This window comes from Mustela putorius, unplaced genomic scaffold, assembly GCF_011764305.1.
Source record: "Mustela putorius furo isolate JIRA1106 unplaced genomic scaffold, ASM1176430v1.1 tig00000139_pilon_pilon_pilon, whole genome shotgun sequence".
NCBI lineage: Eukaryota > Metazoa > Chordata > Mammalia > Carnivora > Mustelidae > Mustela > Mustela putorius.
The window spans coordinates 8,990,071-9,002,483 of NW_025421293.1; the positions used below are offsets into that span (position 1 = coordinate 8,990,071).

The 12,413-nt window shown below is 39.9% G+C and overlaps 1 protein-coding gene across 2 annotated transcripts in view; it reads right to left on the reverse strand.

The window, feature by feature from the left end:
- LOC101676428 (cytochrome P450 3A12) overlaps positions 1 to 12,413 on the reverse strand; it is a 107,456-nt gene that overhangs the window by 24,708 nt on the left and 70,335 nt on the right. For both annotated transcript variants that reach the window (XM_045075076.1, XM_045075077.1), the window contains 4 exons: positions 11,336 to 11,435; positions 6,898 to 7,011; positions 6,560 to 6,648; positions 5,075 to 5,223 (listed from right to left, as the gene is read on the reverse strand). In XM_045075076.1, coding sequence (XP_044931011.1) covers positions 5,075 to 5,223; positions 6,560 to 6,648; positions 6,898 to 7,011; positions 11,336 to 11,435 — 452 coding nt within the window. The remainder of the gene's footprint in view (positions 1 to 5,074; positions 5,224 to 6,559; positions 6,649 to 6,897; positions 7,012 to 11,335; positions 11,436 to 12,413) is intronic.

A 12,413-nucleotide genomic window follows, 5' to 3' on the forward strand; every position in this document is an offset into this window, starting at 1 on the left:
GGAAATACAAATCAAAACCACAATGAGATACCACCTCACACCAGTCAGAATGGCCAAAATTAACAAGGCAGGAAATGACAGATGCTGGCCAGGATGCAAAGAAAGGGGAACCCTCCTACACACTTGGTGGGAATGCAAGCTGGTGCAACCACTCTGGAAAACAGCATGGAGGCTTCTCAAAAAGTGGAAAATATAACTACCCTATGACCCAGCAATTGCACTACTGGGTATTTACCCTAAAGATACAAACATAATGATCCGAAGAGGCATATGCACCCAAATGTTTATAGCAGCAATGTCCCATCTTGTTTCATAGCCAAACTATGGAAAGAACCTAGATGTCCATCAACAGATGAATGGATAAAGAAGGTGTGGTATATATACACAATGGAATACTATGCATCCATCAAAAGAAATGAAATCTTGCCATTTGCGATGACGTGGATGGAACTAGAGGGTAACATGCTTAGTGAAATAAGTCAAGCAGAGATAGACAACTTTCATATGATCTCCCTGATATGAGGAAGTGGAGATGCAATGTGGTGGGGCTGGGGGGTAGGAAAAGAATAAATGAAACAAGATGGGATTGGAGGGAGACTAACCATAAATGACTCTTAATCTCACAAAACAAACTGATGGTTGCTTGGGGGAGGGGAGTTGGGAGAGGGGGGTGTGGTTATGGACATTGGGGAGGGTAAGTGGTATGGTGAGTGCTGTGAAGTGTGTAAACCTGGCGATTCACAGACCTGTATCCTTGGGTATAAAAATACATTATATGTTTATAAAAAATTTTTTTAAAAGACAGTGTGGTCCACATTCTCTTATGCCATACACAAAGATAAACTCAAAATGGATGAAAGACCTCAATATGAGGTCTTTATGAGACAGGAATCCATCAAAATCCTAGAGAAGAACATAGGCCGTAACCTTTTTGACAATGGCCACAGCAACTTCTTTCAAGACACATCCCAAAGGCAAAGGAAACAAAGGTGAAAATGAACTTTTGGGACTTCATCAAGATCAAAAGCTTCTGCACAGCAAAGGAAACAGTCAACAAAACAAAGAGGCAACCCATGGGATAGGAGGGGATATTCGCAAATGACACTGCAAACAAAGGGCTGATCCAAGGTCTATAAAGAACTTCTCAAAATCAACATCCATAAAAGCAGATAATCATGTCAAAAATGGACAGAAGACATGAACAGACACTTCTCCAATGAAGACATCCAAATGCCTAATAGAATGTGGAAAAATGTTCATTAGCCATTAGGGAAATTCAAATCAAAACTAAATTGAGATACCACCTTACACCAGTTAGAATGGCCAAAATTGACAAGGCAGGAAACAATAATGTTGGCGAGGGGAACCCTCTTACACTGTTGGTGGGATGTAAGCTGACACAGCCACTTTGGAAAACAGTATGGAGTTTCCTCAAGACATTTAAATAGATAAAATAAAATAAAATGAATCAAGTTGGATTAAACATGCACTCTTAAAAAAATAGAGCTCTCTACAACCCAACAATTTCACTCCTATTTACCCCCAAAATACAGGTGTACTGATAAGAAGGGCCACAGGCACCCCAATGTTCATACCAGCAATGTTCACAATAGCCAAACTGTGGAAGGAGCCAAGATGCCCTTCCACAGATGAATGGATAAAGAAGATGTAGTACAGATACACAATGGAATATTATTCAGCCATCAGAAAGAATGAATACCCACCATTTGCATTGATGTGGATGGAACTGGAGGGGATTATGTTAAGTGAAGTAAGTCAAACAGAGAAAGACAATTATCATATGGTCTCACTCATATGTGGAACATAAGCAATGGCACAGAGGACTATAGGGGAAGGGAGGGAAATCCAAAAGGGGATAAATTAAAGAGGGAGATGAACCATGAGAAACTATGGACTCCAAGAAACAATCTAGGGGTTTCAAAGGGGAGACAGGTGTGGGGGAGGGGTTAATAGGGTGATTGGTATTGAGGAGGACACATGCTATGATGGCTACTGGGTGTTTATACTTAACATGAATCACTGAACCCTGAAAAAAAAGTTATTTGTATCAACATGGATGGGACTGGAGGAGACTATGCTGAGTGAAATAAGTCAAGCAGAGAAAGTCAATTATCATATGGTTTCACTGTGGAACATAAGGAATAACATGGAGGACATTAGGAGAGGAAAAAAAGGGTGAACTGGGGGAAATAGGAGAGGGAGAAGAACCATGAGAAACTGCAGACTGAGAAACCAACTGAGGGTTTTGGAGGGGAGAGGGGTGGGGAATTAGGTGAGCCTGGTGGTGGGTACTAAGGAGGGCACATATTGCATGGAACACTGGGTGTGGTGCATAAAGTGGTGTAAAAATGAATCTTGGAACACTGAAAAAATAAGATAAATTAAAAAAATATATACACCTTTAATATACTAATGAATAAACTCTGCCAAAAGTAAAAAAAAAATAAAAATTAAGTTATTTATACTTTAAAAATAACTGTGTGGTCCCAGCACAAGGAGAGATACATAGATCAATGAAATTAAATTTGGAGTCCAAAACTTTACCCATGTATTTATGATCAACTGAATTTTGAGAAGGTTTCCAATACCATTCAATGGAATTAAAACAATCTGAGGGTTTTGAAGGGGTGGTGGGTCGGAGGTTGGGGGAGCCAGGTGGTGGGTATTATGAAGGGCACATATTGCATGGAGCACTGGGTGTGATGCATAAACAATGAATTCTGTTACACTGAAAAGAAATAAATTTTAAAAAAGAAGATAAAAGAAATCCTAAAAATAAATAAATAAATAAATTGTCTTTTCAATAAATGGTGCAGGGACAAGTCACAGGACCAGATCTTATAAGACCAGATCTTATAAGAAATTCTTAAATATGACCTAAAATCACAGAAAATAAAAGGAAAAATAAATGCATTATACATTGTCAAAATTAAAAACTGTACTACAAAGAACACAGTGTTATATGCAAACAATGCATCATGAAACACTACACCAAAAACTCATGATGTACTCTATGGTGACTAACATAACATAATAAAATTGAAAAACATAAAGTGAAAAGACACCTACAGAATGGGAGAGAAAATTTGCAAGTCATCTATCTGATAAGGGGCTTTTATCTAGAAGATACAGAGAACTCTTACAAACAGATGAATGACAAAACTATAAATGGGCAAGAATTTGAACAAACATTTATCTAAAGAAGTTATGAAGTAAGCAACAAGCATATAAAAAGGTGCTCAACCCCACTAGCCATTAGAGAAATGCAAAACAAAACCATAATAAGATACCCTTCACACCATTAATGTGGCAATCACCCAAAAGGTAGACAGGTGTAGACCAAATGCACCAAGGATGGACAGAAACCAGAACCTTCTTACTTTCTGGTGGGAATGTAAAATTGTATTTCTATTGTAGAGAAAAGTTTGGCACTTCCTTATTAAATTAACCACACTATATCTTAGCAATATAGCAAGTTACAATACAAAGCATTGTACAAACATAGCAAATTTACTTCACAATTCCACCTCTGAGTACATACCCAAAAGAATTGAAAAGAGGTATTTTTTTTATTATTGTGTTCTGTTACTCACCATGCAGTACATCATTAGTTTTTGATGTAGTGTTCTATGATACACTGTTTGTATATAAAACCCAGTGCTCCGTGCCCTCCTTAATACCCATCATCGGACTTACCATCCTCCATCCCCCTCCCTCCTAAAACCCTCAGTTCGTATCCCAGAGCCCATAGTCTTTCATGGCTCATCTTCCACTCTGATTTCTCCCCCATCGTTTTTCCAATCTCCTAATGGTCCTCCATGTTATTCCTTATGTTCCACAAATAAGTGAAACCATATAATTGACTTTCTCTGTTTGACTTATTTCACTTAGCATTAAGAGGTATTCTAACAAAAAATCGTGCATGAATGTGGATAGTAGCACTATTCATGATAGCCAAGAGTTGGAAACAGTCCAAACATCCATCAAATGATGGAAGGATAAACAAAAGACAATATTAACTGGCCATAAAATGAAAGTTCTGATGGATGGTGCCACCTGGATAAACCTTGAAAACATTACACTAGTGAAGGAAGGCATCCACAAAGATCACATGTTACATGATTCTATCTGTATGAAGAGTCCAGAAGAGGCAAATCTATTAAGACAGAAGAGGATTAGTGGTTGCTTAGGGCTAAGGAAAGTGGGAAGTTATGGTAAAAAAAAAAAAAAAAGTACAGGAATTCTGTGTTGACAACAATATTCCAACCACTGACTGCAGTAAAAGTTGCATGTTATCTTTGAATGCACTAAGCAGAGTTTTCAGCTTCCTTGAGTTATAACAGACATACAGTACTGTATATGATAAGGCACACTATATATACTTGACACACATATATAAAAAATGATTAGCACAATAAGATTAGTTAACATCCATCATCTCATATGGTTATAAAACCAAATTTTCTATTATGATGAGAACTTCTACAATCTACTCTTAGCAACTTACAAAACATCATACAGCAGTGTCAACTACAGTCACCGTGTTGTGTTTACAGTCCAATACTCATCCATCTTGTGCCTGAAAGTGTGTACCTTTGGTCACCTTCATCCAAGTACCGCCCCACAACCCCTGCCTCTTACAACCACAAATCTAATCTCCTTTTCATAGGACTTGGTTTCTTGTACTGTTTTTTTTATTCCACATGTAATTGAGGTCATATAGTATTTGCCTTTCCCTGTTGGACTCATTTCACTTGTCATCATGCCCTTGGGATCCAACCATACTGTCCAAATAGAGAATGTCATTCCATTTTTATGGCTGAATAAGATTTCATGGTATATACATACCACATTTTCATTATCCATTCCTTGGACGATGAACACTCAGACTGTAAAAATTGAATCATACATTTTAAAAGGGGGACATATATGTTAGATGAAGTTCTATCTCAGTAAAATTGGTGTAGAAAGGTAGGAAGGGAAAAAGTGAGAGAGGAAAGAAAGAAGGGAAACGGGGGAAGGAAGGAAAAAGGAAAACTAGTATTGTACGTACATAACGAGAAGAAAAATGGATCAAGGAAATCAAATTTTAAGAGCTTCTTAATATTTTCCACAAAGGGATCCTCTGGGTTGTTGAGGGAATCAATGTTCACTCCAAACGATGTGCTGGTAATCACATCCATGCTGTAGGCTCCAAAGATGCTGTAAGAGAAAGAAAAACATATGTAATTAAAATCACCACCTCTTTACTGTCCTTATCCAACACATGCATCAAAAGGGCTTGTAGATTCCGATGTCCAGACAAGACAAATGTCACACATTCAGAACCAGCTGCTGCATCATCTGAAGAGTCTAGGTGCCATCACACTCACTCATGAAGTGCTTGTGAGGTGCCAATGATGTAGCTGGCCTTGTGCGAGGGATGATGGGACACTGTGACACGTTAGACACACCTATGAGCTCAAGGAGCTCAGTCATGAAGGCATAGAGACCCAAAGTTGGACAAATTACAGTAGTGTGTTTTGAATATGGGCAGCAGGAGGTGGTTAAGCACTGTCTGAGCAGGACAAATGGTGGGATAATTAACTCTTCCTCATGGTATCATGAACCATGAAACTGATCTGGATCTTCTCTCACCACAGTATCTGTGCTCAGAGCTGATTTCTCTTCAGCACATCACAGAACACCAACACCCTGTTCCGTGCTGCCAGGAACACCATCCCTTCTTCTCTACACCTCTGCTAAGTCTCCTGAAAGACCCACTCTGTCCCATCTTCATTGATCTGAGATTGCCCTGAGGATGTACTCATTTCTGGAAAAAAGAAGAACTAAGAATGTTCATCCTTTAAGTATATATGTTAAATCACACCAAAATTGATTTAGGAGATTCCATAGATAAGTGATTATATGCCACTATTTTTCCTAGGACAGACCCTATGTACATCAGTTCATCCTGCATAATTAAAATGTACCCCAGATTAGCCAATATATAGATGATGGATAGATAGATAGATGATAGATAGATAGATTGATTGATTGATAGATAGATAGATAGATAGATAGTCACACTCCCATCCCATGAACAGGGACTTCTTTCTTTTGAGATTGAAAGAAGGATAGCTGGGGCTGAAGTTGTTCCATGTTCCACATGTTAATGTTCCTGCCCCACCCCAGTGCCCACTAATATGTACCAAGTGCCTTCCCCTCCCACCATACCATACCCTCCTCACTCAAAGATTTGGTACAATCATGTTTCTTTTTCTCAGGCATGTAGTGGTGTCTTCCAGAATAAGCAAGGTGACAGTTAAGCAGATAAATTAATCCCGATTCATGTACACTAAAAGAGACCATTTCTCTCCTGACTTCCCTGCCTTTTTAAGTAAGCTACCTCTTCCTGGCTGGCCCACTGGAGTTGTAACACCACATGCATACTTCAGCTGCTTCACTGGAGTGACTCAACAGTGGCAGTTGGCTCTGTGGCAGCAGCTGGAAAATGTCATGACAGAGCTGGAATCCCAGCAGCTGCACTCCTACTTACTCTTTCAAGTTGATAGGCTTGCCTTTCTCGGCCTCCTTCCTCACGTTCTTCACCAACACATCTCCATATTGGTCAATGATGGAGAACATCTACACACAAAATACAACACCACCTGAAGTTAAATCTGAGAATCAATTCCTAGAATGATGTGGCTCTCACAAGCATGGAGCAGTGATTTGTAATAACAAATCTTATCATGTCTCTTATAGGACATAAAAAGACCATTTTTATGAAGCCCAAATTCCGCAGACTTCCCCTTAGAGATGGACTATGATTGTATTTCCTACCTGCTCCCAGATGTATTCCTTACTTTCCAATTGAACGTCTTCTTTTCTTACCTCCTTGAGCTTTCCGCTAGTGAAAGTAGGGGACAACAATGTTCGCATCCTCTTCCATTCTTCATCCTCAGACAAAGAGATTGCACTTTTCATAAATCCCGCTGGACCAAAAGACTAGAGTCAAAGAAAAACACAATTTGCCCTACATAAGTTTTGGAGGTCTCAAAGGTTGTGGAAAATTTGTTAAACAGGCAGAAATTATTCAACAAATATTTTGTGATTATCAAATTCATTGTAGGCCCAATGTAGGTGATCAACAGATTCTTATCCCAAAGGCCTATCCTTTTGCAAGGCTGGGGACACATCCAGCCACCTGCTGTGCTTTCCAGTCTTTATATTCCACCTTCATTTCAGTGCAAATGTCGTATGAGGGAATTTGGAAGGGAAACGACTCCTCCAGTGGAGTACACAGGATTAACACCTAATACAGTCTCCTAAGCTGAGCAGAGTAGAATTGGATTGGTGGAAGGTAGTCAGTTGCCCTGGCAAACTGTATGTTGCCTCAGACCAGTTCTACCTTTTACATATATCCACAGCATGAGAAACTTGAAAACTGGATGTCTTGAAATGGTGATTTGAAAAAAAAAATTGTAGTTAACAGTAAAAAGATTAGGAATCTCTTTGCTCTTGTGACAAAATGGTACAATAACATGGAAATTTCTTCCCTGTTTTTCCCCAAAAGAACATAAGGGAAAATTAGAGAAATAACTCTATTCTTCATCTAGCAAGCCAACCAATTTGAATATTTCTTCCATTTTCCCAAATATATTTTGTTTTAACATGGATATCTCCATGGCTAAAGTTAACAACTCAGGGAACAACAGTTGTTGGCAAGGATGCTAAGAAAGGGAACCCTCTTCTGTTGTTGGTGGAAATGCAAACTGATGTAGCCAGTTTGGAAACAGTATGGAGATATTTCAAAAAACTTAAAAATAGAGCAACCCTACAACCCAGCTATTGGACTACTAGGCATTTATCAGAAGGATACAAACATAGTGATTTGAATCCCAATGTTTATAGCACTCCAATATTTATAGCAACAATGTCCACAATTGCCAAAATATAGAAAGAGCCCAGGTGTCCATGACAGATGAATGGAAAACAAAGACCTGGTATGTATATATATAGAGATATGTGTCTGCATATATACACACACACATACATACATATATATATGCACATACACACACAATGGAATATTACTTAGCCATCAAAAGAATGAAATCTTGCCATTTGCAATGACGTGGATAGAACTGGAGGGTATGATACTAAGAGAAATAATTCAGTGAGAGAAAGACAAATGCCATAAGATCTCACTAATATGTGGAATTTAAAAAATATAACAGGGGTGTATTGTGACTCAGGTCATGATCCTAGGGTCATGGGATTGAATCCCACATCGAGCTCCCTGCTCAGTGGGGAGGCTGCTTCTCCCACTCCCTCTGTTTCTCTTCCCTGCTTGTGCTCTCTTACTCTTTCTCTGTCAAAAAAAAAAAAAGATGAAAATATCAGAAGGGAAGGAAAAATAAAACAAGAGGGAAACAGAGATGGAGGAAACCATAAGATACTCTTAACTAAAGGGAACTATAGGGAACAAACTAAAAGTTGCTTGTGGGGAGGGCAGTGGGGGATGGGGTGACAGGATGATGGGCATTAAGGAGAGCACTTGATATAATGAGCACAGGATATTGTATGCAACTGATGAATCACTGAATTCTACCTCTGAAACTAATAATATAGTACATGTTACTTAAATTGAATTTAAATTTTAAAAAATTTTAAAGATTTATCTATTTTTCAGAGAGAGAGAGAGAGAGAAAGACAGCACAAGTAAGGGGAGCAGCAGGCAGAGGGAAAATCAGGCTCCCCACTGAGCAAGAATCCTGAGGCAGAATTAGATCCCAGGACCCCAGGATCACGACATGAGCTAAAGTCAGATGCTCAACCAACAGAGCCACCCAGACATTCACCCCTCCAAAATTTTTAATTACAATAAAATGAAAATAAAAAATGAAATGGATACCTTCAACACCATTTCACAATAAAAACTCACAAATTAAGAAGAGACAGAAAGTTCCTCAACTTAATAACAAGCATCTAAAAACCTTACACCTAACATCACATCACCCCAGTGAGGAAAGACTGATATTATATCCCTAAGACGATGAAACAGGACACTTTAGCCTCTAACACCTCACAAACAACAACAATCAGACAGCTATCCACAAAGCAAAAATAGGCTCAAGGGCTTAGGAGTCCATTTAAGAAGCTTCAACAACACAGTGGAGCAAAACTCCTGAGAATAATTGTACAAGAAAAGTAGGGAGAAGAGCTTTATTTTGCCTGCATCACCCCCATGACCCAGGTCAGCACTGCTCAGCACCAAGAGGACCCCCTCTGACCTGAGATAGTTCTCCTTCCTGGGGAACAACAGAAGGGTAAGCGACCATTAGCCCCAGCCCTTCAGGGCATGGCACAAATTACCTGTCTTGGTTTCAAACCTCCCAGAGACTGGCATAGCTGACACAGGTGGTCACAGCTAGGAACAAAGAAGGACAGGACTACCAGTATCAGTGCAGTGGAAGGAGTGACCATGCTTCTCTGTGTCCTGCTCTGCAGAAGTCTCCAGCAGGCTTTGCTGCTGAGGCAAACAGCCGGCCCAGCACTGTGTACCCTCTAAGATTTTGCTGCTGATAGTCCCAGAGGTTTTCACACTTGTAGACTCAAGGTGCCAGAGTCCTGCTGTGTCCCATCTGCACTCACACGAGTTGCCTCAGCCAGTGCCACCACCAACACTGTGAGCTCCAAATCTACACCTCTATGGCCTCTATGACTGGGCATATGGACAACACCAGCCCAAGCCCCAGCAGTTTCTGGGCCTGAGGCCAGGCCTGAATCCTGTCTCTGGACTGCACTGACACATGAGACCACAGCTAAACCCTGAAGATGCACACCTACACACTGCCAGCCTGACCTCTAGTTACGAGCCCCACTGCTGGGCATGCCATACTGGCTAGCCCTGAAGCCATGTGAGTGCACACAGATAGCTCAGGAACTCAAAGCTACCTGTGTGCCCACAGTTGGTACAGCCCCCACCACTGGCCTAGCTCTTTGGGGCATGAGCCTGCTTTCAGCCCTCCAGATGAGTGTGTGCATTGCACCAACTCTGGCCATTATTGTCCTTCTCCAGTCTCCTGTCACTGGATCTGGTGGTGCTGCTGAAGACCCCAACAGCTACCACAGCCACAAAGAACCCTCCTCTGCTCTTGTTGCCAAGGATCATGCAGTTGCTCAAGGTGTGGCCCCCAAATGCATGAACTAACCATGCCCTCCTGGATTATTTTAAATTATCCAGTCAAAGTGGGGAACAAAAATGAAAAGAATTGGGGGGAAAGCCTACAGGACTTACAGGACACCATCAAATGAAACAACATTCACATTATGGGAGTCCCAGCAGGTGAGGAGAGAAGTGGGCAGAAACCTTACTGAAAGAAACAATGGCTGAAAACTTCTCAAACATAGAGAAATGTATGGAAATCTTGGGTCATGAGGCTTAAAGTCCCCAATAAGATTGAATCTGAAAAGGACTTCTCCAAGAGACATTATAATAAAACTGTCAAAAATGAACCCCCCCCAAAATCTTGAAAGCAGCAAGAGAAAAGGAGTTCATCACATCCAAGGGAACACCATGCGACTACCAGTGGAATCCTCAGTGGAAATCATGAAAGACAGAAGACAGTAGGTGATTTATTTGAAATGCTATTAAAAATACCAACGAAGAATACCTTACCCAGAAAAACAAGGCTTTCAGAAATGAGAGAGAAAAAGACATTTACAGACCAAAAAAGTGTGGACAGAATTCATTACCACTAAGCCTGCCTTACAAGAAATATTAAGGAGTTCTTCAAGCTGAAAAAAAAAGGGCTGTTACTACTAACATGAAATCACATGAAATTATAAATCTCGCTGGTAAATACAAATGTCTAAATTCAGAACATAGTGATATTGTACTGGTGATGTAAAAATTACTTATGTCTCTAGTAAAAGCTTAAAACACAAATAATTTTAAAAACTACAACTAACTTCTTATAGATCTTGGATACCAGCCCTTTATCTGTAATGTCATTTGCAAATATTTTCTCCCATTCTGTGGGTGCTTCTAACTAACATAACATAATTTAAAAAATGGAAAAAAAAAAACCAGGATGGCAAATATGAGTGCATATAAAACTGTTGAAATCTAAGTTCTGTGATTAGAACCAATGTCAAATTCAGCCTGGACACTGTACTATGGTTATGCAGGATATTACCATAAAGGAAATGGCCTGAAGGTTTCATGACATGGGACCTCCTGTGACAACTTCCTGTGAATCTATTCTTATTTTAAAATAAAAGTTTTATATTTAACTATGCAAATTGAAAATACATCCATGCCTACCCGCCGGTTTGTGAAGACAGAATAACATTCTTTCACTAGTACTGTCTTGATCATGTCCGTATCTGTGATAGCCAGCACAGGCTGTCGCCCATCATAAAACCTGTGTGGGGAAAACAGACCTGATTATACTTAACCTGATAGTTTCTACAGTGCAGTCATGCCTGGAAGTAGACTTCTTTTTTTTTTTAATATAAAGAGCTCTACTTTTATTTATTTATTTATTTATTTATTTATTTATTTATTTTTCATTGTCCTTTTTTTTTTTATTTCTTTTCAGCAAACAGAATTCATTGTTTTTGTGCCACACCCAGTGCTCCATGCAATATGTGCCCTCCTTAATACCAACCACCTGGCTCCCCCAACCTCCCACCACCCGCCCCTTCAAAACCCTCAGATTGGTTTTCAGAATCCATAGTCTCTTATGGTTCACCTCCCCTTCCAATTTCCCTCAACTCCCATCTCCTCTCCATTTCCCTATGTCCTCCATGTTATTTCTTATGCTCCACAAATAAGTGAAACCATATGATAATTGACTCTCTCTGCTTGACTTATTTCACTCAGCATAATCTCTTCCAGTCCCGTCCATGTTGCTACAAAAGTTGGGTATTCATCCTTTCTGATGGAGGCATAATACTCCATAGTGTATATGGACCACATCTTCCTTATCCAGTCGTCTGTTGAAGGGTATCTTGGTTCTTTCTACAGTTTGGCGACCATGGCCATTGCTGCTATAAACATTGGGGTACAAATGACCCTTCCTTTCACTACATCTGTATCTTTGGGGTAAATACCCAGGAGTGCAATGGCAGGGTCATAGGGAAGCTCTATTTTTAATTTCTTGAGGAATCTCCACACTGTTCTCCAAACTGGCTGCACCAACTTGCATTCCCACCAACAGTGGAAGAGGGTTCCCCTTTTTCCACATCCTCTCCAACACATGTTGTTTCCTGTCTTGCTAATTTTGGCCATTCTAACTGGTGTAAGGTGGTATCTCAATGTGCTTTTAATTTGAATCTCCCTGATGGCTAGTGATGATGAACATTTTTTCATGTGTCTGATAGTCATCTGTATGTCTTCA